This window comes from Accipiter gentilis, chromosome 11 (assembly GCF_929443795.1).
Source record: "Accipiter gentilis chromosome 11, bAccGen1.1, whole genome shotgun sequence".
In the NCBI taxonomy this organism is placed as follows: domain Eukaryota; kingdom Metazoa; phylum Chordata; class Aves; order Accipitriformes; family Accipitridae; genus Astur; species Astur gentilis.
Genome location: NC_064890.1, coordinates 22,587,155 through 22,615,150, shown reverse-complemented (window position 1 = coordinate 22,615,150; position 27,996 = coordinate 22,587,155). Strand labels below are relative to the sequence as shown.

At 39.6% G+C, this 27,996-nt stretch overlaps 1 protein-coding gene across 1 annotated transcript in view; it reads right to left on the bottom strand.

The window, feature by feature from the left end:
• The window catches only part of MOV10L1 (Mov10 like RISC complex RNA helicase 1), a 34,863-nt gene extending 13,738 nt beyond the window's left edge, over positions 1-21,125 (bottom strand). Inside the window, exons 1-14 of the mRNA XM_049814525.1 lie at positions 20,985-21,125; positions 14,914-15,070; positions 14,390-14,502; positions 13,366-13,556; positions 11,093-11,233; positions 9,949-10,190; positions 9,620-9,815; positions 7,418-7,612; positions 6,618-6,732; positions 4,924-5,101; positions 4,280-4,350; positions 3,804-3,895; positions 2,950-3,008; positions 2,306-2,421 (exon numbers count right to left, since the gene is read on the bottom strand). Of these exons, the coding sequence (XP_049670482.1) occupies positions 2,306-2,421; positions 2,950-3,008; positions 3,804-3,895; positions 4,280-4,350; positions 4,924-5,101; positions 6,618-6,732; positions 7,418-7,612; positions 9,620-9,815; positions 9,949-10,190; positions 11,093-11,233; positions 13,366-13,556; positions 14,390-14,502; positions 14,914-15,070; positions 20,985-21,110 (1,992 nt within the window). The 5' untranslated portion in view covers positions 21,111-21,125. The remainder of the gene's footprint in view (positions 1-2,305; positions 2,422-2,949; positions 3,009-3,803; positions 3,896-4,279; positions 4,351-4,923; positions 5,102-6,617; positions 6,733-7,417; positions 7,613-9,619; positions 9,816-9,948; positions 10,191-11,092; positions 11,234-13,365; positions 13,557-14,389; positions 14,503-14,913; positions 15,071-20,984) is intronic.
• Positions 21,126-27,996: the final 6,871 nt, after the last annotated feature.

The window sequence follows — 27,996 nt, the reverse complement described above, 5'->3', positions numbered from 1 at the left end:
CTTTTAAATTTAAGACTTCTAGAAGTTTGGCTAATGTTAACATTAAACATTTATTTCACAGTCAGCCATGGCTGAATAACTTGTTTCCTTCCACAAAAGCTAACGTTCACACTCCATACCACTAAGCAAGATGATACCTCCTTCAGATTGCAGCATGGAAGAAAACTGCTTGTAGAGAATGTGGTGTTTGCAAGGTTCTAGACCAGATGTCTCAATCATCTCATAATACTGATCCTAATCCAGTAAAGTGATGAGTGTTAAAGGTTGATTACTCCTTCTTGTACAGGACAGAGGTATCATCCAGATATGTTTGCTGCTTCCCCAGAGCCAGGATGTCATGGAAAGACTGCAAGACTCATCTAGTCCTTCTGACTACTCCTTTTGCTGCTTACCCATGTGGATAAGTGACACCTTGAATAGGTCAAGGGGAGGATCATATAGCTCTGGGGTAAGCATGAGGGGTCCAGGTGATGTTCTCCACCACACTTCTAGTCAAACAGAAAGGCCCCAGCGGAAGCAGGCATCTTGCAGAACAATAACTAGCTGTGCTGCTGCTCTCACCAGCACAGCTCTGGGTCTATGTGCAGGAGCTCCTCGACTGCACATTATTAATTGCAAAACCAGAGACATGTCTGAGTTGCTCCACCCTGCTGTGGTAACAGCAATCACACTGTCTGGTGGACTGTAACAAATCCCCACCAGAAGGAAGACAACATGGATGAGACTTCTGACAAACAGTTCACATCAGTGTCCTGATCACAGGTTGTGCAGCTTCCTGGAGATTTCAATCATTCACACACCTGCTGCAATTCACCCAGGAAGCGTTTAGAATTTCTAGACTGAGTTGGTGACGGCTTCCTAATGTAAATGGCTGACATACTGATCAGAAACAACACTCTACTAGACTTGCTGCTCATATATAGGAAAGAGCATGTGTCCATACGCCAGCTTTTGTTGCAGAGATTGCAAGATTGGAGGAAGACTAAGAAGGTAAAGCAGTGGAGTCAGAACTCTGGCTGTTCTAGAGCAAACCTCAGTTTCTAAGAAATCACCAGGCAAAATCCTCTGGGAAGCTACCACATGGGTAAAAAGGTCCCCAGGAGAGCTAGAAGTTGCTTACTGAGAGTTCATAAACAAACCATCCTGTTGCACAAGATCATCAGGAATTTCAGTAGAAGGCCTGCTTAGCTAAGCTTGTAGCTTCTTGATGAATTTATAAAAAGCTTAGTACAAGCAGGAACAAGGACAGGCAAAATATAAAAACACTGCTTGGACAATCAGAAAAAATCAGGAAGGTCAAAGAAATCAAAGCAGAGCTGAAGCTAAAATGTGGCAGGAACAGAGTAATAAGAAGGGATGTAGCAAGTGTTGTGGTGGAAGAGAGACAGTTCAAGGATTATGGAGGCTCACAGATGGGTAAGAGAAGACAATTTATTGATGGATGATATGGGAAAGAACTCAATGTTCTTTCTCCCTCACACGCAGGGCTCCAGGCTCCTGTGCAAAGTAACAGTATGGGAAGGAAATGGACAAGTAACAGAAGGGGAGGACCATGCCACAAACTGCTTAGAGACACTGGATAGGGTAGATGTGATTCACCATGTTGATTCAATTGTGGACACTGCTGCCTATTATCTACAATAAAAACATAATCATGACAAGCCAGGGAATGTCTCTGACAGCAGGAAAAAGCTAATATTGCTAATATTGGAGAGGTGGTGAAACACAGGTTATGCAGAGGCTGTAGAACCTCTAGACAAAAATAAAGAAATGCCCTCCTCACCCCCCCCAAAGCTAACTTGATTTAGTGTTGGTAACAGTCCTGCTTCAAATAGGAAGCACTAGGGAACCTGCTGAAGTCCTTTCTAAGGCAGATTTCTACATTTTCTCCATATAATCTAAGTAGAAGTTAAGAAACCTTGGTAAACCTACTCAGAACAGGATGATTAACTTCTATCATAAAATTATTTCCTGCCACAGTGACAGGACTTAAATATCTACTCAATAGTAGCTACAAAAACTAGTCTAAGGCAAAATCTGACAATTCCGATTATAAATTATACATTTTTTTTTATAAGCACTTTTCATTTGAGATGGGAGTGTTAGCTTAATAGTATCAGTTACCATAAAATCCCCTGTCCCCAGGCAGCAAACAAAAACTGTCATCAGAAAGCAGCGGAATACAACTTTGATTCTTTGATACTCCACATTATGCAAATCCTTTCTAACAATAGCTGTACAGTAGGTGTCTGTTACCAATCTGAATGGTAGTCAGCATTTTAAGGAACATTTACAGAATAGATACCTTACGTTCCTGCTGGGAACATTGTTCAAGGCCATCATCAACACCACAACACTCAGTAGCATTCTGGGTCTTGATAACTTGTGGTGACTGTAAGACAAGCCTTTCTGGAAATAACACTTCAAATTTAAAGGAGAAAGAGAAAGTAGAGAAATTTGAAAGCCACACAAACACTGTGCACGTTTCAGTGACTACATTACTGCTGATACGTCAGCTTGCTCCGAGTTGCCAAAACTGGTTTATTAGAACTAAAAGTGGTAAAGACCTGTGTGAAGGTCATATGGATTGTTCTACTCAACCATAAAACAGGAAATCAGTGCTTTTTAATAAATTCAGAGGTAACACAAAACACTGCCATTTCATTTGCTGTTGTTTTAACAGTATGATTTCTACAGTTCTTATTGGCTCAAACAGTTCACAGAAGTTTGTTTCCACTCCTCTCCCTGTGATCACCAACAGATGAAATCATTCTGATGGCACTTACTCTAGATTCAGAGAGTTGTTTGTAAATAAATAAATATTTACAGAAAACTCCTCTAAGAACAATCTACAATGCATTCCTCTCAGTATGCCCTGATGTGAAAGCAATATAGAACACAAAATTCCCAACAAACTCCTCTAGACAGCTTAAGTCAACTGAAGTGTACCTTTTTCACCCAGGTAGATAGCTTGCTCAACTGCCAAATGGCATCGCCTGCTAGTAAGCCTGTTATCAGAATACAAATTTGTAGATTAAAGTAAAAGCTTACATTTCCATAAACTACAACAACATACACCTACAAAGTATCTGGTATTATTTTTTACTATGCACTAGTGCATATAAAAATAGGAGTTTTATATTAAAAACTTTTTTTTTTTAAAGAAGCATCTGTTGAGAAATATGCTGCAGAAGCATCAATCAACAGCTTTGCTATGAATAATATTGATACATACATTCTCAAGCTCTTCAGCAAGAAAAAGATGGCCTAGTGTTCCAGACTTAGACAGTCTTTCAAGGAAGTTCTCTGTAAAATCAGCTTTGCACAAAAGATTAAGCAACTGTATACAGATAACAACATCCCATGAACAAAATAAAAGTAAAAAAAAGGATGGGTGGTTAACATCAGCAATTTTTTTTGCTTAGACTTGCAACCATATTAGTGTATTTTTTTTCTTTAAAAAAACCCCCCAAACCCAAGAACCTCCCCCACCCCCCTCCAAAACAAAACACTTACACCCCCCCCCCCCCCCCCCTCCATTTGACTGCTTGGCTTTGGTGCTATCATTTAGAGAGGCTTAAGGGGAGAATTCTTTGTACATAGTGACTACAGTTGTAGTCTTTTACTAATGAATGTAGTGGCAAAGGTGTGTTGAGGGAAAGAGGTGAAAGAATTGGCAAGATCTTAATTATGTCCTTCTATCTGCATCCACCAAAAAAAACAATTGACAGTCATGTATATTTTAGAAGTCACATTAGTAGAGAAATCATTAAATACCACTTTTTGGAAACTTATAAAAATACCTGCAGTGAACAAATTCCACATCCATGGGTTCCAAGTTGTAAGTCTGTTCAAAGTCTGCATTAAATTTAAGAGTAACATCTTCATTACATATCTGTTGCAATGATAAAAAAAGTCAGTTTACTAATGAAGGTTTAGTACTTTAAACACAAAGAAGCATCTCTGAAAACATTGAACACCCCCCCTCCCTCCCCCATTACCTCCAAAAAGAACAGCTATATTTACCTTCTATCAACATATTGCGTATCTAGATTATGAGTGCTTTCAGAGCAGGTAAAGATTATAATCTAGAAAGAATAGGGAAGCTAAAGACTTAAAAAAATACAGTAAAAATACAAAATCACCACTCAGAATGTAGATAAAAAAATCTGGCTTCCCGAAAGTCAGGTTAAACTAGTCTTTAACGCCATGAATTGCCAGCTTCCCCTTTGAAACGTGTGGGCCACAGCACTTTCAACAGCACATACACCTTGCTTACCTCAGTAATATAGGCAACGTACTCTATTATATGCTCAGAGTAGACCTGACTTTTCAGTATCACCTTATCACCTAATTGTAAACAAAGTTAAAAGGCAACATACTGTTACAAGGAATAGTAAAATTCTCACCACACTACTTAATTTCTTCCTCTTTTGCATAGTTAAACATCTAGCATCCTGCAAAGTCCTAAACTAACTTCAGCAAAGTTGCTGTATTCGTACCTGTTCTGAAATGCCATACGCAGTTGTATATTACATTTTAAAAGGCACCTAATATTGACACCATCAGACAACACCTGCTAAAAACAGTATCTTGTATATTATTTGAGATTCTGAATTCAATTGTAACTACTTTCCCAACTTTTGCTTTTGATATACCCATTGTCTTTTATTACTACGTCGCACACTTCATTTTTGCTGAGAGCTCCATATAAGAACAGAGACATGCATTACTGCTTCAGACAGCAGTCACTGTAATGCTCACACCGAGACACTAACAGTGCAGTTCACCTGTCTAGTAGCCTAGATTAATAACTCTGCGTTCAAATATATGAAAGACTTCTTTAAATAAATGAATAAGCAATGGAGTTTGTATTGCACTGAAAATATTGATCAACGTGCTTTATCTCACATTAATTACTACCTGTAATCAGGCGAGGTCTGCCCTCTTCTACTCCTGGCACTTCCAATACTAACAAGTTGCCATTTCTTTTCAAAGTAACTCCACTCATGTTAAAGTCTTTCATCTCCATTTCTGCATGGATTTCTTCAAGCCACAAAAGAGTAGAAAAGTTTGCTTTATAATTATTTAGATTAAGAGGCTGAAAAACAAAACAGTATACATTACTGTTGTAACTTCTGCACTAAAATATGGAACCCACTATTCTTAACATTATACAAAACACCTCTTAAGACAGGCTGCACAGCAACTGAGTCGCCAATTAAGGCGCCTAAATACATGTATCTATACTCTAGCTAATATTCTAAGCTCCCTCAGTAGTCAAAGCAGAATTAGCATAGTCCTTGGAGCTCAAATACAATAGACAGTCAGCCACCAAGTCTCTCCCTGCTACAATGGCACTTTCAACATCTGAATTTAGAGGCAGTCTACAAACTGAATTCTATGTTCAGCAATCCCAGAAAGTAGTACACTGCCCAGAGGTGGCTGAAGAGAGAGTCATGTCAGTCTTGGCCAGACTGATGATTATACAACTTATGGCAAGCTGAAAGAACCTGAACTTTCTCCCTCCGAGCTTAATGCATCTCACTGAAGAGGTATTCTCTAACAGTACAAAGCTCCATCTAAACAACAGCTGATAGCACAGAATGCTTCCTATTTGGTATCTTCTCACTCAAATACAAGGCAAATAAGCAGTGCTTTCTGGGGCAGACTTAAAACAGTCACCAGTACCAGACAGATCTTAAGGCGTGGTTAAAAAAATTTACCATTAATGGCAGGCTTTCAGTATAAAATTATTTTAAACACTACAGAGTTTTATCTTCTTTTTGAGAGAGGGTCACTAACCTGCTATCTTAATGCTGTGATCACAGGTTGTGTGGGCTGTTTAGAAAGCAGACAACAGCCTTTTACATTTTTGAAAAATTAGTTATCAGTCCCAGTTAAGTCCTTAAAAGTTAGGGGAAAAAAAAAAAAAAAAAAGAGTATGTTGCAGCAATGTTCTACCAGAAACCAGGACAAAGTTTTGGAGAAGGAATCACTGTAATAGTCTTGTTAGAATTCAGGTTTGGTGGTGGTGTTTTTTGGCTTTGGAGTTTGGGGTTTTTTTTGTTTGTTTGTTTGTTTTTTGTTTTTTTTTTTTTTTTTGTTTAATGTATTCCGAAATCACTATACTTGCTGGAAGAATTTGAACAAGTTATAATGAATGAAATATGAGGATTTTTTTTGAAAAAGTTTTGAACAACCAGAAAAGAAACCTCTGTTATTTCAATAACTTAAGAATTTCTGCTTTCATTTGCTATGAAACAACTGCTGGACTACTGTTCTGACACCCCCAAAACCCCTTTCCAATGACACCTAAAAAGTGAGACTGAAGAAGAATCGTTGTTCAGCTTCTGTAATATCCCCCCGGTAGTATACTTCTACTTCCTTTTCAGTTTGTCACATTTACCCTTTTGTGCTCTTGTATGCTTGGATTCTGTGACATACTGAAACCCACAGAAGTTACAGAACACAGACTAAAGTCTTAAGTCTACTTGATAACAGTATTACATCATCTACTATTACATCAAGGGACATATTTTTGATAAATTAAGGCCAGCTTGAACAAACACACTTACATAAAACATACTTTCTTACATAAACCTACACTTGCATACCTCTGCTAGGAAAGGCTGAAAGGTCAGTATGTCCAACTCCTGCTCCACACATCTTCTTAAGTCATCTGGTATGGTATAATGTGGGAGAAAGCTTGGCAAATACTTTCTGTGATTTCTAAAACAAAAATGCATGACATATCATTTAGCATTCTCAAATTATGTTATGTGAAAAACAGCTAATGAACATGCCATATCACCAAGGCTATAAAACCAAAACACATGCACAACAAACCCAATGATTCCTTCAAAGTGACAATTGAGAAGTTTGCTATACTGGGAAGAAAGGTAGACTGTTCCAGTTACAGATTATTTGAAAACATCATTTGTCTGCTTTTTCAGTTCAGGGATATTTCTATAACTAAGCAAACACTATAAGTATAATGGAAGCTTATTTGTGAAAGGAAAAATCCTGAATGAAAGATAGAAAGCATTTATCAGATATATATGTCAAAGTTGCTTGAGGAGTTAAGCTCTCTCTGAAAACTATTTCTGATTTTCCAGCTTTTTTATTAGTAACACTATTGTTACTTGTAGATTACTATGCAATGGTGTTTATCACCACATTATATAGTGGGAAGAGCTCCTGTTTGACAAAGAAATCAAGCAGTTCATTACTAAAACAACCTCTTCTATCAGTAATGTCCACAATTACCTTGTTTACAACATACATGTATAAACATGTACAGACTCTCCCAGTTTCACATTTTCTTTGTGAGCATTGTAGAACAGATAGTGCTCTATTTGGTATTGCTGTATCAGATAAGTGTTATTTTTTTTTTTTTTTGTCTAATTCACAGTACCTTCTGTATTTAGGGGCAACCACTGTTGTCTTCCTTGACTGAGGTTCTGCAATTATTTTAGGCTTTCTTGGAGAAAATGGTTCCACAGGTGCTATTAGTAATTCTTCCTCATTTGTTACGGTGGCTTCAATATAGCGTCCAACAGTAAAATCAGAAAAACCAAGCAACACGAGTTCTCTACTGTGTCCAGGATTTCTTCAAGTAAGCAGAAGTTATGTTCTTAAAACCATCATGTTCACACTTTATTTTCCCCAGCCATAAGTATTTTTTTAAAATAAAATTGTAAATTCTCATGTCAGTAACATATAAGAACAGCTCACTTAAGGTAATTCCTCTTACTTACTCCCCACCCCGAGTTCAATACAGGTATCATAAATAATAATATATATATTAAAAAAAAAGAAGCCTCAAAATCCCAATTTCATCAAAAGCTTGGGTAAAGAGATCCCTCCCCTAACATACTAGGCACAGAATTAATACTTCTTTCACAAGGAATACCTTGGAATTACTGTTACTGGAAAAGACTACCAAAACATTTCAATCAGAGGAACCTGAAGCATATTGCTTCACTGCAGCAACAGCTTTGCTCCACCTTGCTTAAGGCTGCTCAGAACTGAACCCTAACTGTAAAGGCATCAAATGGAGAAAGAAGGAAAGATCCTATGTTTCTGAAAAAGCACACTTTATATGTGTAAGCAGTGCTTGGAGAGTAATGGGGGGGGGGGGGGGGAATACCCCCAATACCCAGAGGGAACAGTTTATTCAGAGTGGTTTCTAAGTAATTTAAGACAAAAGATCGAACACACACCATCTGCTCTGAAATCCCTTAATGAACTCATCCCAGCACTACCAAGAGCCCAATTGTCTCCTCAGCACTAACTATAGAGTCCAACACTGTTACTATGTGTCTGAAACAAAAGCATCACAGTAGGATAACAGCTTACTTTCTCTTTGCCAGGAGTACCACTTTTTCATATCAACTAACACTACCTGCTCAGGTTTAAGCTATAGCCTGGTTTTCTCTGATACATGAACTCAGAGCAGACACCGAACTGTCCAGATTTATAGTCTAAATTTTCAGTCTCTATGGTCTCTTAAGTGGCCAGCAAGCACTTGTTACCTTCATGCTGCTGTCTCAATGGAATTTTGTGTAGATTGTTCCAAATTATTAGAAGATTTTCAGACTTTGTGGCATTTACAAATCTACAGCGAAATATAAATTGTTCTTTCCACACACCTTTCTCTACAAAGGCAGGCCATGCTTGCATCTTATCTTTCAAACTGCAGTTAAAACATCCTCCTAAGAAAATTTCTACCCCTTGCTTCAGTATTCAAAACGGTAACAGAAGTAGTTTGAAAGTTAATGCAGTGTTACTTCTATGAATGAAACCATTTGACCTTGATTTCCCCTGTTCAGCTTTCAAATTATGATCATAAGAATCAATGGTTGCGGTACACAGTTTGTAGAGCTACAGCTGGAAGTAACTGAAAAGTACATGAAAATAAGCTTTCCAGCATGAGGTTCCTACTTGACTTCTGAAAGAGCTCACACAAACCTACTTTTTATTCTTAACTAAATCCATGAAATATTTTGTACGGCAAAGTATTTTTGTTTAAGGGTTTTTTCCAAGATCTACAAACCATTTCCTCTATTAATTACACCTTCGAGGAAGAAAGCTTTTTTTGATTTTTTTTTTTTTTTTTTTTTATGTCAGCATATATAACCTGCATTTAATATCACAGGACAGGGAAGTTTAAGATCCAGCCATGTAGCAACATGAGTATAACGTCAGGGTACTGAGACTGGAAGAAACATATCAGACATTACTCAAATTCCCAGGAAATCTACATTAGCTCTAGTGCTCATGGAGCAATGGGTCTCCTGAAAAGAATATAGCCAGCTGTAGGCATTATCTTTACCTCACTGTGATTTTTTTTTTTTTTTTTAAAGAAGTTATCTACTCCCACTATATTTTTCTTTATTTATTACTACCATTTTCTTTTGACAAAAATCAGAATCAAGCATTAAAATGCTAACTACTTTCAAGGTCTAATACAGGATTCCACATAATTTGCTAATATGTACTGGCTTACTTTATCCTACACCAAAGAGAACTGTGCCCAGAATAAGGGAACTATTAAGTCAATTTTTATGACTTGTTGCCATTGTATCAGTCAGAACCAATGGAAAGAAATACTTACACAGCTGTGCATATGATCACTATGTATGTTTTTCCACCTGGTGGTATGACAATTTCTCCAGTAATATTGACATGCTCTATTGGTTGTTCCACATCTTCTCTCTGCTCATTTTCTCCATTATGTAGATTGTCATCTTTCACCAAGGAAAAGTTTTCTTTTGTCTTTGATAAATTTGTATCTTGAGAATTAATTTCTTCTGTAGTAAACACATTATAATAAATTCTGTTACCACAATTGCTATGGCTAGCATAGGCAAGTCTTCTCAAGCGACCCTACAGGCCTTCTAAGAAATTAACACTCAGCATTGAAATGTTAACATTTCATTGTACCTGGAATGACTCCATTCTTCATAATGGATGTATTATTCAATGACTCATATGTTGTTCCTCCACTGTCGCTATATGAATTAATCGCAGCTTTTGAGAGGTTTTCTTGATTTATTGGAAAAGATGACAGATATGCTTCTGGACTATTCTCACATTTTTGAGGAATCTGAAGACTGAATTGCTTGTCTTTCACCCATCCAGCTAATCTGCAGCTGATTAAAGACTGTGGTACACTCCCTTTATTCCTAGAAGTAGTTATGTAATAAATTACATAATTAAATGCATAGTTTATGTTCTTGGGAAGCTTAATTCTACCTGAAGTCAAATACAACTGTCTGTAGCAGCTTAGTTCACTATCAGGAAGAAATTGCACCGCTGCTTCTAACTCATGAGAACTAGAACCTCTGCTAAATATTATTTCTAGGTCATATCAGCTACCATATGAAGCATACAGAAATACCGTGTGTAAAAAAAACTAAGGTAACTTAAAATTTATCACTGTGTAACTAACTCTTAGGATATGTAGTTACAAATAGAGGGTATTCAGGTGTGACTTCATTTGAGCCTGTATGTCCAGATGTGAAAAAAACCCAACAAAACCCAAGAGAAAACCACCAAAACAAAACAAACCCTTAAGGATACACCAACATTGTTCTTCAGCATCCAAGTTACCCCCCCATTCCCAAAACAAAACAAAACAACCCAACCCCCCCCAAAAAACCAACACAACAAAAAAACCACCACCAAAAAACACTTAGGAAAAAAAATCTGGTCTGCTTTTAATACATGAGTATGCAACAGTCCTCTTGTTCTAAGATTTTGAGAACAGTGTATCTGCATTTTAAATTAAACACAAGTAAAAACATTTACTGTAATCCTCATTCTAGAAAGGATTTTATTAGGATTGAAAAGACACATAGGACTGGGAGTCTCAAAGCACTATCTGCAAGATAGGTGCTCAATAAAAAGACTATCCTGAAGACACCTTAATTCAATATGAAATTATCTTTAATTCCATAGTATTTGGGTGTCACTTGAAGACCATTAACCACAAGGCTCAACTATGAGAGGCTTCTGTATGAAAGACAGGTTTACAGACTAGAGAATGATGGAAAGGAAGAAAGCTTAGAAAATCAGAAAGGCTTACTCTATCCAAATGATCATTCTTTTAGATTCCCCCTGCTTCAGAGTTCCAAAATTAGTCATTCTTGATACTTCCAATCCTCCTTTGTCTCTCATTAAGTTTTCATAAGGCTCATCCAGACTGACTCCATTAGAGTGAGATTGTCTGTAAAAATAATTTTTAATTTTAGCTAGAAATTTTGAAACACAAATAGACTCAGCAAATATCTTTGATTCAGCACAAGTTTAAGAATCACTATACCAAAGCATAGTCACAGTATTTAGGAAGAAGCAGGTGAGGGTGAGAGGGTTCACTTTTTCTCTGCTATTTATACTTCTAGGACAACGAGATTACCTTTATCAATCTAAGCAGCAAACTAAAAACAACAAGCCTTTTGTCAGCAGCACAATAAACCAGCACAAAACCTTGGATACAAGGCTAAAGTGATTAAGAAGCTAGCTACTCTTTGCTGAAGAACTGAATCAAATTGTGGCTGAAGCTGTTATGGATCTGTTTGGAAGCTGAACCAAGCCACAACAAAAAGCAGCTCCTTAGCAAGAGTCCTGATTAGCACTGGAGCTGAAGGGGTAAAATGACTAGACTGGAAGTGTACCACAATCACTTATGTCTTCTGCTTACTAGTACAATCTGAAAGCAGCAGACTAAAGAAGAAATTGAAAAAAGCTGAAAACCAAAAAGCACTCTTAAAAACTATCACACATACTACTGATGAAAAATGCCCATGAAACAAGTCACATGCTCTTTCCTGAGACAGTGACAGTAACTAACCTCTCAGTCTCAGCTACCTGTAGAAACCATTTAAAAAAAGTTTCTACTGTACAGTTAAGAAACTATTCAGTTAGATAAACTGGCACTAAAATAACTTGGAAATATTTTAACAATCTCACCAATATTTACACACCCTAAGTATTCCTTAGTTATCTAATACAATAAAGTAGAAAATGACTGCAGCTATTCTTTATTAGCTACATCAATTTACTAGCGAAGCCCACTAGATGTCTCCCATTGCAGCTCAAGCTGCCTCAATTTTTTGATATGGTAGGAAATACACTAAAACCGAGAGATCAACCCTAAGGTCTACTTTTGTAACATTACTTTAGTAATAATTTCCATATAAAATCAATCATTAAAAACAGGTCCAACTGAAAAAATAAGTGAACAAATTGTACTGTTGTGCAGAGTGATGTAAACACCTCAAGCTCCATCTGGGTACAATTTAAATCTATTATATCCTTTATCTCCAGTGAAAAAACCATCTTATTCCATTCCAAGTAGTTCCTTTGAGGACATATGTACCACCCTTAACTATATTTCCTAGAGATCAAACAAGGCAAGTTATCCCAAAGGCTATGTTTGAGAGGTATCTGAATGTCCTTTTTGCTCTCCTGTGGACTTTCCAGTTGGTTGATAGCTTATTTTTGGCCTGCAGAATCAGGCTTGGTAATCCTACCAAGGCCTTTGTAGCATTGAAAGTGACAGCTTTTACAGATAATAGACCTATTTATATACATTTGAACAGTATTTGTGTTTTTCACAGAACAGACACTTTAACTCACAAGTCAAACTCTAGATCTTTCCTGCAGAATTGCTACTGACTAGTTGTTGCCCATTCTACATGTGTAGTTGATTATTTCACAAAATTTTGCTCCTTCTCCATACTGAATATCATCTACTTTTTCCAGCCTTTTCTGCAATCTGTCCAGATCCTCCTTACATCACATATGCCATCTAAAATGCCTGCAGAACCTCCCAGTTTGATATTTGCAAGCCTACTGAATGTCTATTATTGAGATCATGGAACTATTATTTTAGGACAGATATCTGAAAAATCACTAGCAAAATCACTTAAGCAAAATGGATTAAAGAAACATCCGTTTTACATCAGTTTTGCTGAGAATGGTTTTCAAACAGTAAAGTCTTCACTAGAAGAACACAGATGAAAGGAAACACAAAGTCAGAGCATGAGCTTGGCATTTTTCTAACATAACCATGCAAAATTCCTTCCTTGCCTTAGCAATATCCCTGACCTCAGCTGCTACTAGTTTTGCTTCTCCAGTAACCACAGATGTCTCCACCTTCTGGAAAGGAAGAAAAAGCAAGGGCCAAAACATACCACACTCTGGTCTTCCCAATGGGAGACCTATCACGCCTTCTAGTCAACTAGCGAAGAATTCACAGTATTTCTTGCTTAATAGATGCAACAAATTTAAGCTGCGTAATTACAATTCATCTGTAGTTGTTATTAAATGGAAAGAGAATTAAAGAATGAATATTACCCATCCTGGCTGACTGGCACCAAGCAGAGAGCTCTCCAAATATAACACGACTGATTGCTCTCCACCACAATTGTGTTCACTAGATCATGTTTACAAGGTGAATAGCCATCAGGAAGTCTCAGTGAATCCAAAGTGAAAAATATACTGTCATCTACTGTACCACTTCTTCCACAGATGCTGGAAATGCGAACCTGTAACGGTTTGTTATTCAGTGTTACTTGGTATTATCTGCTTAAGCTAATAGGCATACTACCACTGCATAGTTTTTTCCTACAACAGTCATCCTAGCATTAATAGAGCTGCATTCTGAAGTTTCAGTTATTCATGGGAGATAAATGTACAGCCCTAACCTAGAATCACTGTGCTTGTCTTTAGATTTAAAAGTGTAAAGAAACACAAATACTTCAGGTAAGCATTAGGTTCCACTTAAGTGCATACTACAACATGTACATTTGACTTAATCATGGTACCCATCTTGCAACTTACCAACTTATCTAATTTATACTTCACTACTAGCAGTCTCAAGAGAATTTTTTTCCTGTGCTTGACATGCAAATATTATTCAATATATTACAGTTAAGTCAAATAGAATAAACCTAATATATGTATTCATAGAGGGAACAAATATTTTCATTAAAATAAAAAAGGGACAACGGTTGGTTTTAAGCCAAAATACTTGGCTAAAGTAAAGTAAACATGATAAATTTTACAGTCATTACTTAAAAAAGTTTGAAAATCCACACATCCTCATTACAACCAATGTAACTAAAACAGTAAGCATCCAAATCAACAGTTGGTAGCCAGTAAATAAGTTACTCTTCCTGTTCTAACCAAAATGTGTATGCTTTTTCAAAAAGCCTTGTTATTTTAGAAATAATCCTATAAATAGATGAGTTGATATGTTTTATCTTTTAAATAAAGAAGTGTTACAGAATATCTACCAATATTAGCAACTTAAAACCATCTTTGAAACCCCACTGCACACAAGATTCCTCTTGCCAAAACCAATGTGCAAAACATTTACCTTATCTATTTGCTTATATCTCAAAGGCTTTACAGCAACTGCTTCACTGTTCCATGTTGTTGGGTTAATCAAATATTTTGCTTGCACCCAGTCACCTTCACAAGGTTCGAAACCTATGCAAAACAGTACATTTTTCAATTGCTACTGATGACATTTACATTACTCCCATACAGAACTAGTTTAAATTAAATAAAATGACCAGCCAGAACAATGCAGTATTCAGACCTGCTGAGTTCAAAGGTCTCTTCGCAGTTCTTCCCCAGTAGGTTATGACAAACTACATAAGAGATACTAGTGGAAGAATACACTTGCTTACATGTAACTTAGGCTTACATGACTGTTTGCAAGTTATGCTCAGTGAGAATGAACAGGTAGCTTTCTTCACCCAAATCCCTATATTTGTTTCACTACATACACTCTATTAGAACTTTCTTGGGATGTGGACTGTAAGTTTACCAGAAAAATATTTCTATTGTACATATAAAAAAAATTAAGGAAGAGCAAACAAGAAAGTCCCAACACACCTTCACAGACGTCTTCCATTGCAAAGAAAGTATTCTGATTAATATAGCCACCATCCTTAGAGAGAGAGGTAACATTGCCAATTAATATTTTCATATTTAGTTCAGAAGCATCACAAGCAGGATTGGACTCTCCCCACGTGTTCTGGGCTGCATCTACCTATTAATACAAAAAAAACCCCAACATTCAAACAGCTGATACTTAGAATTTTATGTTAAACATACATTCCTACAACAAATATCAGAATTTCAACTGCTTATGGAAGTCAAGCTCCTTATTCTATACTCACTGTAGCTCTTCATTTCTGTACACAAAAACATGAAGAGTAAACAGCAAGTAACTTTTCTTAGAAGTCTGCTGTATGCTGCAACACTGACAACTACTATGATCACATGTTGATTTGTCAAATCTTTCTCATGCTTCCCTTGCTTTAGGTCTACCTAAGAATTTTCTTCATATTGACAAGAGGACTTTGCCCCCCCAGCAGTCTGATTGTACACAAGTGGAACTAGAACATCACTATTTCAGAAAGAAAAAAAAAGTTTTCAAGATGCTATTTATAAACACTATGTATTTCAGACTGCCCCTCAGTTGCTCTTTAATAACCTGAATTAAAAAAACCAAAAACCTCTAAAGAGCTGCTTCTTACAGACTCTTCGTATCACCATCTCAAATGTAAGTTTGCTTACTTAAACAGCCCTCTGCAGAACACAAGCTACAAACTATCAAGTTATACAAACCATTTTTTCTGCCCAGCTATTTTGGGGCAAGGATATAGCTATCTCTGCTCTTAATTACTAGAAGTCCTAGAACTGTGAGTTCTCTTCCTTGGAGGCACAATTTTCACAAAGAACACTTACATTATAAAGCAAGAAGAAACAGTTCAAACGTTAACTGCTTTGTCTTGATCACAGGGGTCCTATTCCAGATGCTGAGGTCCCAAAATAAAAACTGGTAAGGGAAGCTACCTGGACTAGCCCATGAATCGGCTCCTTTTACAATGGAGACTTGCTTAGCAAAGGCACTGGCAAAAAAATTCCACATGAAAGTACTTGCTGAAAATTTACATAGTGTTTATGCAGGCAGACTCATCCTTTGCTAGGACAAGGACACTTCCTATGTACCTGCTGTGGTGGCATATATACCCATTGCAGAGCTTGCAGGAGGACTGGTGATATTACCCCAGCACACTCTATTGCAGTGACCATTACACTGTTCACTTTAAACAACACTATGCTGTTTCCACAAGTGAAATGTAACTCCAACAACAGGTGTACTAGTCTAGACTAGACAATTACTAGTCTAAATCCGTTTATTTCAGAAAACGTACAAAATACACTGGCCATTACCTAGCACATACAGCAAAACATGCCCCAATTGATAAAATATCCTAGGTTGTTTTTTTTTGTTTTTGTTTTTTTTAAATCCCTATGTAGTTTTCAGTTACCAGATTTATGTATTTTGGAGTGATGACAATATTTCAACAGTATTGTGAAAGCTGTCAGTCAGAAGGAAAACAATGAAGGAGAATGAAGATTTAAAGTAATTTATTTTTTGACTGTGTGTGCGAGTACTATTTTACCAGCAAGCACTGATATTGCTTGCTGGACTTACAATACTTAGTTTTCACATAGGAAAGTCATTCTACTTAAAGAAAATAAAAAGATATAAAGTTATCTTACTAGTTACCTAGTAAGACACTAGGTTTTTTGATAGCACTAGAGCTGGTACCATTTTAGAAATGAAACTTCTCTTTCATTTTCCTTTTATGTTTCATTTTAGATCATACAATAAAACTCTCTCCCTGCTAAAATTCTTTCCTCTGTTTTATTTAATCAATGAAACTGCATTGCTTTCAAAATGAAATGGATTTGCTAAGAAAAACTCCCCTCAAAATTTTGTATCTAATTGGAGTTCATTTTACAGTTTAGTGTTGCTCTCTTATCTAGTTCTAATCTTTAGTATGAAGCATCTTTCTTACTTTAGCCTTCAGGAATTGTTCTTGTTGCTATTTTGAGTTAAAGGAAGGACAGAACAGAGAAAAATGGAAGCATGCAACCTTTTAAATCTTCCCGAAATAAAGTATTAAAAACCAGATGCCTAACAAACCCAGATTAAAAAAAAACAAAACACCCAACTAATTGTTAACTGTCAACATCTCAGAAATAGTTTTCATGAGATCGTTAGTTATTACTACATCAGCAACAGAGCTTCAAAAAAGTCTACACAAGTAACTCTACTGCATTTCCTCAGTAGTCTACAGAATGCAAGAATACAGAAAAGTGCATCTAAACCCCCACACATTACACAGAGTAAAACACAAATCAAATTAGTCTTCTAGTGTCTGTATCTTCTGTCTACCACTCCTGCTTGAGAAGTCACATTTCTAGTCAATGTCATTTTATCAGACACAGTACAGTTACTGCAAATTCAACCATTAGAGGAAAAAAGTTCTCATAGGTATGCATTTATTTTAAAGCTTAAGTCCAGCCTCCAGGGAAGAGTTTAACATGTTCAATTCATTACTTTGGCAAGAAAACTTGTCTTCCCCCTTAGCCTGGCATACATCTCATGGACTATTATCATGTTCAGATGAAAAGTGTATTTATTATTGACAAATAATGATTACAGTAAAGGCTTTCAGCAGGCATTCAGCATCTTTGCATTGGTTTCCTATATATATGTTAATTAGATAAAGATCTTTCCCTAAGATTAACAGCTATAGTGGCTGATGAAGTTAGAGCTTTGAATCCCAGGGAAACTTTTAAATTCAACACAAAAAAGGTGAGAAATATAAAGTAACCTTCCAGACTAACACCTGTACTAACGTGTTTTACAGGAGGCAACTCTTTCTCACAGAAAAGACCAACCTTCACTTATCCTTCATCCACAGAGTCATACTCAAAGGAAGACCATTACAGTGATTGGAAACGTATTGTACTAAACTGCTCATGTGAACACTCACAAAGCAGCCTGGTATCTGGTCATTCTTTATAGAGACTCTACGGGCCTTAAGTGCAGCTCTTCAAAATCTAAGTATCATCAACAGGCAGCGTTAAAATTTTTAGTATACTTCCAGTCATAGATGTGTATGTGAGCTTTATGTACACACAACATGTGGCTTCCACAATATGCATCCTTTTCGCAATTTTAATTAGATGTTTTATGCAACAATGACACTGGCAGTTAGGTCTCCTGCACATCACAGATACATTGTAGAGGACTCTGCAGATGTACATGACCCCCTGGATTTCCAAGTGTTCAGTAGTTTATGGAGTTAGCCTGACCTTCAGACACGTGGAAAATTAAAACATGTGGGTCAAATCCTCAAATTTCGAGGGGGAATAGGGAGCAAGGAAGAGAGTACATCATGCAACCTTGCTTTCCCTAGACGTGTCAATGCCTCTACTGATATTCAGGGCCTTACTTAAAAGCCACAAGGCTCTTTTCCAAAAGAGTGCAGAGAAAAATCCAGTGGAGCTTCAGCTGCTCAAGTTTATCATCAAGAGAAGAGCCACGTCTAACAGAAGAGAAATATAAATAAGAAGTAACCCCATGGTGACAGATGAAAGTATTTTTAAAGGTATGTCTCTGCTTACCAGTAGTATGAACAGTTTCAGGGCTGGTCAACAGACTAATTCTGAAAAGTGTGCAGTACATTACCAGCTGTAATTCACTCTATTAATATATGCCATCTCATACCAACAGAATTACCAAATGTGTCAAAGTAGTACAAACTCACTTCCATATGACAGACAGCTGGTTATCTCTGGACACTGCTAGTAACTGACCAAAATGTCTCTGAAGTACCAAAATCAGGATGGTGCATAGAAGAAAGGCATGAGGAATCAGAAACTCTATATGCTAATCAATGCAGGATTTTGATCTCCATTTGACAAGTTATGTATCATTTGCTAATTTAACATAGTAATGACAAAGTCTTTAATCTGGTTACTTACACACTTATTAAACCTGTGTATCAGAACTTTACTAATAAGATCACTAGATACATTAGAATACTTCAACTAATCATTACTTTCTTATTATCTGAAACATGATCCCTGAAGCCACTATGTTTGCTGATTACATTCTTTATAGACAGCATGAGTTGATAAGATGTTTAATTATAAAACATCCATTTACTAGATAACACAAGTTAACTTTTAAACTAGTTACACTGTTGTATTGGGTTCGCGTGGCAAGGTTTTGGTAGCTGGGGGGCTACAGGGGTGACTTTTGTGAGAAGCTACTATAAGTTTCCCCCCTGTCCGACAGAGCCAACGCCAGCCAGCTTCAAGACGGACCTGCCGCTGGACAAGGCCAAGCCCATCAGCAACAGTGGTAGCACCTCTGGGATAATATATTTAAAAAGGGGGAAAAACCCCATGCAACGGCAACTGCAGCCAGAGAGAGGAGTGAGAATATGTGATAGAAGCAACCCTGCAGACACCCAGGTCAGTGAAGAAGGAGGGGGAGAAGGTGCTCCAGGAGCCGGAGCAGAGATTCCCCTGCAGCCCGTGGGGAAGACCATGGTGAGGCAGGCTGTCCCCCTGCAGCCCGGGGAGGTCCACGGTGGAGCAGATATCCACCTGCAGCCTGGGGAGGACCCCACGCTGGAGTAGGTGGATGCCCAAAGGAGGCTGTGACCCTGTAGGGAGCCCACACTGGAACAGGCTCCTGGGAGGAGCTGTGGAACCATGGAAAAAGGAGCCCACACTAGAGCAGATTTCCTGGCAGGACTTGTGACCCTGCAGGAGACCCACACTGGAGCAGTCTGTCCCTGAAGGATTGCAGCCTGTAGAAGGGACCCATGCTGGAGCAGTCTGTGAAGAACTGCTGCTTGTGGAAAGGACTTACACCAGAGAAGTTCATGGAGAACCATCTCCTGTAGGAAGGACCCCACACCGGAGCAGGGGAAGAGTGAGGAGTCCTCCCCCTGAGGAGGAAGGAGCAGCAGAGACAATGTGTGATGAACTGACCCCAACCCCCATTCCCCTTCCCCCTGTGCCACTGGTGGGAGGAGGTAGAGAAAATAAGAATTAAAGTTAAGCCTAGGAAGAAGGGAGTGGTGGGGGGAAGGTGTTTTAAGATTTAGTTTTATTTCTCATTATCCTACTCTGATTTGCCCGTGACAGTAACTGATGAATGATCTCTCCCTGTCTTTATCTCAACCCACGAGCTTTTTGTTATATTTTCTCTCCCCTGTCCAGCTGAGGGGGGGGAGTGAGAGTGGCTTTGGTGGTCACCTGGCATCCAGCCAGGGTCAACCAACCACAACTGATTTGCCCTGTACAGCAGCTAAAGCTTTGGCTCAGACTTTTGGTCAGGGTGAGTTTATTACATGTAGTACACTAGTCTAGTGCTGTACTTAAAGTATAATGCAGCTAAGCCAAGCATATACAAGCCAAGAAGATGGGTTCTTCTGTACCACCCAGTTATCAACTGCTTTTGCACTGCTCTCAGTCTTTGTCAGGTAGATTATCATAGGTACCCAAGAATTGAGCCTATAAGATTAAAAAAAATTACAGTAGTTTAAAGTTTTGACAAAGTATAGTCAAGCTTGAAGTAGGTTTACAAATGAAGTGTTAAGCAAGAAAGGTACTGAAATCTCCATTTTTATAACTCCATGACATTTAGTTGTTGATTTTTTACAAGAAGTTTTGAAATTCACTTCTGTGCAAACAAGTGTAAACTAGCAGCCCCTGCTTTTATTTTCTTTTCCATTCATATAACAGTAACATAAAATTGACTTTGAAGCTCAAAAAGGTTAATACACAGAGATTTGAACTAGGTATGATTAAACAAATTCTGATGCAATTTTATCAACCAGTAGTATCATACTCGCTACATCTAGACCTATATTCAGAGAATCAGTATTAAAGGAAGAACATTTTAAATGAGATAGAATAAAATAACAATAAAAAACCCAAAACAACTTATACCCACTGGGTAAAGGGCTGGCAATTTCTACTATTTTGTAGAATTTGGAAGGCTAAAACTATAGCAACCTCCAAAAGAAAGTCTCAAGGGATTTACAGAGAAAGTGAGACTACTATTTTTCTTCACCTCTTACCCTGATAGCCTTCAAGCCACCTGATGTTTTATCCTCTTCAACAGTGGCAGTAACTTCCTGTCCAACAGTCAGAGGCATATTTTTTGTAACAGCATCCTTTGTGAAGATTATCGTGTCATCTATCATCCCATAACCATGGCAAAATCTTGTCACTACTCCGTGTACAGTTTTTAATTCTTTATCACCTGCATCCAGAGGAAAAGCATTGACATAAAAACAAATAATTTGTTTACAGAACTATGCAACAGGTAATTAAAGCTACTAGAAGTGCCACCCCTTCTATCAAGAAGTCATACCAACAAGTTCCAACTAATTAGTTTCACATTTCAGTCTTGAAGTCTTATGGCAAGTTATGGTTTCGACCAATTAAGCAAGCTAGTTAAATACAAACTACATTGTAAAAACAACATTCTTTAAGCTGCATGAGAAGAATCATAGAATATCTTGAGTTGGAAGGGACCCATAAGGATCAGAGTCCAAATCCCTGCTCCTTGCAGGACTACCTAAAATTAAACCATAGGACCAAGAGCATTGTCCAGGCGCTCCTTGAACTCTGACAGGCTTGGTGCTGTGACCACTTCCCTGGGGAGCTTGTTCCAGTGACCGACCACCCTCCCAGTGAAGAACCTTTTCCTAATGTCCAACCTGAACTTCCCTGACACAGCTTCATTGCATTTCCTCGTGTCCTATCGCTGGTCACCAGAGAGAGGAGATCAGCACCTCTCCCTCAGCTGCCCCCCATGAAGAAGCTGTAGACTGCCATGAGGTCACCCCTCAGCCTTGTCTTCTCCAAGCTGAACAAACCAAGTGACTTCTGCTGCTCCTCGTAAGTCTTGCCCTCGAGGCCTTCCATCATTTTGGTCACCCTCCTCTAGACACACTCTGATGTCCTTCTTACATTGAGGTGCCCAAAACCGCACTCAGTACTGAAGGTGGGGCCACACCAGTGCGGTGCAGAGTGGGACAATCACCTCCCTTTGCCAGCTAGCTATGCTGTGCTTGATGCCAGCTACACTGTGCTTGACACGCAGGACACAGTTGGCCCTTTTTGGTGCCAGGCACACTATTGACTCATATTCAACTTGCCATCAACACAAACCCCCAGATCTCTTTCCACATGGCTTCTCTTCAGCCTCTCATCCCCCAATTTGTATGTATAACTGTAAAATCATAGTATCATTTAGGTTGGAAAAGACCTTTAAGATCATCAAGTCCAACTGATAACCGAACACTACCAAACCCACCACTAAACCATGCCCATAAGCACCACATCAACACATCTTTTAAATATCTCCAGGGATGGCAAATCAACCACTTCCCTAGGCAGCCTGTTCCTAGGCCTGACAACCCCTTTCGGTGAAGAAATTTTTCCTAGTATCCAGTCTAAACCTCCCCTGGTACAACTTGAGGCTGTTTCCTCTTGTCCTATCGCTTGTTACTTGGGAGAAAAAAAAAAAAAAAAAAAAGACACTCACCTCACTGTAAGCTCCTTTCAGGTAGTTGGAAAAAGCAATAAGGTCTCCCCTCAGCCTCCTTTTTTTCCAGATTAAACAACCCCAGTTCCCTCAGCCACTCCTCATAGGACTTGTTCTCTAGACTCTTCAGCAGCTTCGTTGCTCTTGTTTGGACATGCTCCAGCACCTCAATATCCTTCTTGTAGTGAGGGCCCCAACTGAACACAGTATTTGAGGTGCAGCCTCAACTGCTGAGCACAAAGGGATGATTGCTTCCCTGGTCCTGCTGGCCACACTATTTCTGATACAAGCCAGGATGCTATTGGCCTTCTTGGCCACCTAGGCACATTGCTGGCTCATATTCAGCTGGCTGTTGACCAACACTCCCAGATCCTTTCCCACCAGGCAGCTTTCCAGCCACTCTTCCCCAGGCCTGTAGCATTGCATGGGGTTGTTGAGACTCAAGTGCAGGACTGGGCACTTGGCCTTGTTGAAGCTCATATAATTGGCCTCGGTCCAATAATCCAGCTTGCCCAGGTCCCTCTGTGGAGCCTTCCGACCCTCAAGCACATCAACACTCCCACCCAACTTGGTGTCATCTGCAAACTTACGGAAGGTGCACTCGATCCCCTCGTCCAGATCACTGATAAAGACTTTAAACAGAACTGGCCCCAATACTGAGCTCTAGGGAACACCACTTGTGACCAGCCACCAACTGGATTTAACTCCATTTGTTGCAATTGAAAATGGTCTCCAAAGCTGGTTGCAAATGAAGACCCTTTATTGAACAAAACAAGTCCTTTTATCTACTACTTGTAGCTGACGCAACAGCCAGCAATGATAGGCAGAAACTTTCCAAAATTTTCCACTCAGCAGCAACTATCTTATGTCTACACAATTCTTGGCTCTGTGCTCTTTCAGCACAATTACTTCGCCAGGAACCTCACTGTTGGCTTTCTGCCAACCAGAGCAATAATATCATTATTTTCACAAGTGGTCACCGAGTCAAGTGTTCCCACATGCATTCACCACAACTCTTTGGGCCCAGCCATCCAACCTGTTTTGAAGTGTACACCCATCTAAGCCATGAGCAGCCAGTTTCTCCAGGAGAATGCTGTGGGAAATGGTGACAAAGTCTTTAATAAAGTCCAGGTAAACAACATCCACAGCCTTTCCCTCATCCACTAAGCAGGTCAACTTGTCATAGAAGGAGATTGGGTTAGCCAAGCAGGACCTGCCTTTCATAAACCCAAGCTGACTTGCCCTGATCACCTGGTTGTCCTGTACAAGCTGTGTGATGGCACTCAAGATGATCTGCTCCATAACCTTCCCCAACACCGAGGTCAGACTGACAGGCCTGTAGTTCCCTGGATCTGCCTTCTGGCCCTTCTTGTAGATGGACATCACAAGCCCTAACTTCCAGTCAACTGGGAAATCCCCAGTTAGCCAGGACTGCTGATAAATGGTTGAAAGTGGCTTGGTAAGTATTTCTGCCAGCTCCCTCAGTACCCTTGGGTGAATCCCATCTGGCCCCATAGACTTAGGTATGTCTAAGTGGTGTAGCAGGTCACTAACCATTTCCCCTTGGATATGGGGACTTCATTCTACTCTCCATCCCTGTCTTCCAGCTCAGGGGGCTGTGTACCCCAAGAACAACTAGTCTTACTATTAAAGACTGAGGCAAAGGTGGCATTAAGTACCTCAGCCTTTTCCCCATCCTTTGTCACTATGTTTCCCCCCGCATCCAATAAAGGATGGAGATTCTCCATAGCCTCCTTTTGTTGCTAATGTATTTACAGAAACATTTTTATTGTGTTTTACAGCAGTAGCCAGATTAAGTTCTAGTTGGGCTTTGGCCCTTCGAATTTTCTCCCTGCATAACCTCACTACATCCTTGCAGTGCTCCTGAGTTGCCTGCCCCTTCTGCCAAAGGTCATAAACTCCCTCCTTTTTTTTTCCCCTGAGTTGCAGCCAAAGTTCTCTGTTTAGCCAGGCCAGTACTACCCCATTTCAGGTACAGAATCCAGCACTTGAATATATAAAATAGATATATTCAAAAACCTTGAAAAATTTGAGATTAAAAAAATACCTGCAAGCTAAACAGCTTTTTGCAAAAGCACGGGGCCAATGACTATTTTCAAGATTTTCCATAGCAAAAAAGTTCTCAGCATAGTTTGCATGGGGAATCCAACACATTTAAGATTTCTATACTGAAAAAGCAGGAAAAGTAAATAAACTATAAAAATTAATTCTTCAAATTTCTTTATATAATATTATAGTTAATACACTTCTGAAATGAGATGTTGTGCTGTTTCTCTGGAAACCTAGGAGTTTCAAGTCTTTTGGATTAGAAGTAGTATCTACTTAGATACCACACGAACACTCACTCAACAGCACTGCAGTACAACTTCAGGCATAAAGCTGTACTGAAGTATGCTAATTTATATTTCTAGCATATTATTAGCTACACTCACAGTCAAGACTATTAATACAGTAAGTAATTTTTTTTCTGTATTCATAAATATAAAAAAGCACTTTTTACTACATTGAGTAATGCTACTAAAGGCATCTTAAATGTACACCATTTTGGAGCCTCAAAACATCAAAGCTACACTATCATTTCCATTCTACAGCACAAGAAAGATGAATAAGGTTTATTTATTAAGACAATATCACAAGGGGAAGCCCAAAGCATCCACCATCCACCACCACAACACTCCCTTTACACCTCCATACTCAAAGTAGCAACAGCAATCTGTCCTACTCAGGAAACATAGCAAAAAAATGTACTGCTAGGAACCCTCCCACACACTCTGTAGTCAAAAAGCCGTCTTCTTTTCCTGATTTCCTTTCTTAAGGCAACAGGTCTTCACTCAGCCACACTCGCGTGGGGGACGAGACCACCAACGCCCTCAGGACTCTGAAGCTGCACACAGGCCCCGCAAATCCAGAACGAGCCCAGGAACTCCTACCTGAGACCGCCCATCTCTCATCTTCTCCTCCCTCGTCACCTGCACGTCTCCAGAAGTAGGAGAGCGCCTTAGAAAAGAGGCCGAGCATGCCGGGCACCCCACAGCAAACACCTCCCTCCAGGCGCCCCCTCAGCGCCCTCTCCTACGGCCGCGTTTGAAGCCCCCACGACGCCGCCGGCCAATCACGCGGCTCGCTCCTGGTCACGTGAAAGAGCGCACGCCGTGTGCCACGGGGCGGGGGAGGTGTTGGGGGTTGAGGCGGTCTTTCCCGCTTGCGGGCGCGCGGGGTGGAGCCAGCGGCTTCGCCCGGCACCGCGCTGAGGGAGCAGCGCCGCGCCGCAGCCCGCGCGCCTCGAGCGTGACGTCACGGGGCGTCGAGCGGTGGCAGCTTACTTCTCTCGCGCCTTTTCTGAGGGGTGCCGCGCGCCCCCCCGCCCCGCTGTGAGGAGCCGGCGGCCCTGCGAGGCACCTTTGCCCGCGGCTCGGAGGGGACGATGCCCGTGGAGCCGGGGCGGGGCGGGCTGTTGTCAGGCCCGCCGCCTCTTCGCCACAGGCGGCACAGGGCTCTCTCCTGGCAGGGCCGAGTGGTGGGGACCGTTGGCAGAAAGGAGGGTGAGAGGATCCCCTTCGGTAGGGTTTCAGGGTGGCAGGGGTTGAGGAGACATTGAAGGTGGTGGGGTGTGGTTACCACAAAAAGCTTAAAGCAAAGTGATGGTGATGCTGTCTGGAATTGTGATCATAGTGTATGACAGGTTTTCTGGCTTATGTGAGCAAGGAGCCCTGAGCAGGCAAAGCCCACACGCAGGCTGCCATCTCACCTGGGCTGAGGGTACTTGGTGCGTTTGTGTGGCACCGGGAATAAGTCAGACATGGAGTCTGTCCAGTGTGTTAAAATGGAGTGCATGGGAGAGTATGTACGTGCTAATGGTGTATTGTTGAATTGCTATACTCTCAGTAGCAGCCAGTTTCAAAATGATAGAATAAGCTCTAGAACACTGTAAACTTGATTGACCCCAAAAATACGTATTTTTGTCTTATCAATGTAGGAGCTGCTGTGGCTCTAGAGGAAACAAAATGTTATTGACTGTTGCTTACCATTTCCATAGTTGGTATTTTTACCAGTTCTCTTCACGCAATGCACTTTGAAGTATTTTGTATAAGCCCCCTTTATATTTTGTTTAACAAATAGTGTTTCACAAAGCATGGTTTTTGAGTTGATGAGCTCAGCATCCCAGTAACTTCAATGGGAGCTGCCACATAAGACTTACAGGAGATGGTTTCAGGAAGTTGGGAAGAGCAGTGTATATTTTATGGGAAGCTACTTTATGGCTGTTGTAGAAAGGCAGCCTAGTCTTGTGATTAGATTCTGAGACTAGAGTAGCAGTTGACTTTGGCAACCTTTTATTTTCTACTCGTATGGTTAGCTCAGCATTATTTAGGCAAAAAAAGGCTTAGGAGTGCATTGCAGATTGTTTAATACCTTTATAGAGTTCTGTACAGTTCCTAGACCAGAAGAAATTCTGGTTGCCAGTAATTACACACAGGTTCCAGTGTCTTGCTCTGAAGTGACTGAGGTGATGCTATTGGGAGGAGAAACGTGCATGTGTCTGTAGTAAGTGGTCTCTTTAGAAAAGTGCTGAGGCAGCGACAGCCTCCACTTCTAGATACATTGATTTAAAGCATTTTAACTACTGTTTTCTTCCACTAAGATTCCTGTAGAGTGCAGGCAGAGGAGTGTTAGTTGGCAAAAATAATAAATTGAATAAATTGTTTTTCTGGAGGAGTGATTATACATGCATAAATTCCTGTCTGAAGGTCCTGTAGTTTGTAACAGCCTTCTTCTCAGGAATCTTACTGCAAGAAAATGGCCTAGGCAGGAAAGATCAGTATCCAGTCTGGATGTCCTTTAAAAGTAACTCCTTTAGAGTAGAAACTGAACTGTGAAGTTTAAGTGTTTTCATTGACACCGATGCCAAATGCAGAGGATACAGTAACTGTGTCGTGAACCTCTGTGCAAAAAGGAAAATGGCAAATACTGAGAAGTGCACAGGAAAAGGGGCAGAAGGAATTTCAACATAACTTGAGGAATCACTGTAGTGCCTGCCACGCTTGAGAGAGGGAGCTTTCAGGTGTAATACTGGCTGAAACACTTGGAATTGCGAAGAAAAATTTCTAGGGTTTGAGCCCTGCTCTGTTCAGTGGTGCAGGACTTTATAAATTCTTTTTATTCAAAGAGATTAGATCAAGTAAATACCTGAATATCTCACCAATTTAGTGTAAAAAATAAGTTGATCTCCCTAAACTGGTGGAAAGAGATGAAGTATGATCCTGTTTTTCATCTATGGTAATTTGTGTTAGAGCAAACCAGTACCTAGCATTCATTGAAAAAGATGTGAAGTATTACCCATTTTCCATTAAACCATAGTCTTTGAAAAGTTACAGATAATGGAAATATTTGCATAGTGTTTCCTCTGTGATCAGAGGAACAGAAGGGCTTAATTACTTAAGAGAGTTTTGCTTGGCTACACAGTCTATTTTTTCCTCCTAACATAGTTTTACAGCTGTGTCTAGTGCTGTGTATGGTGT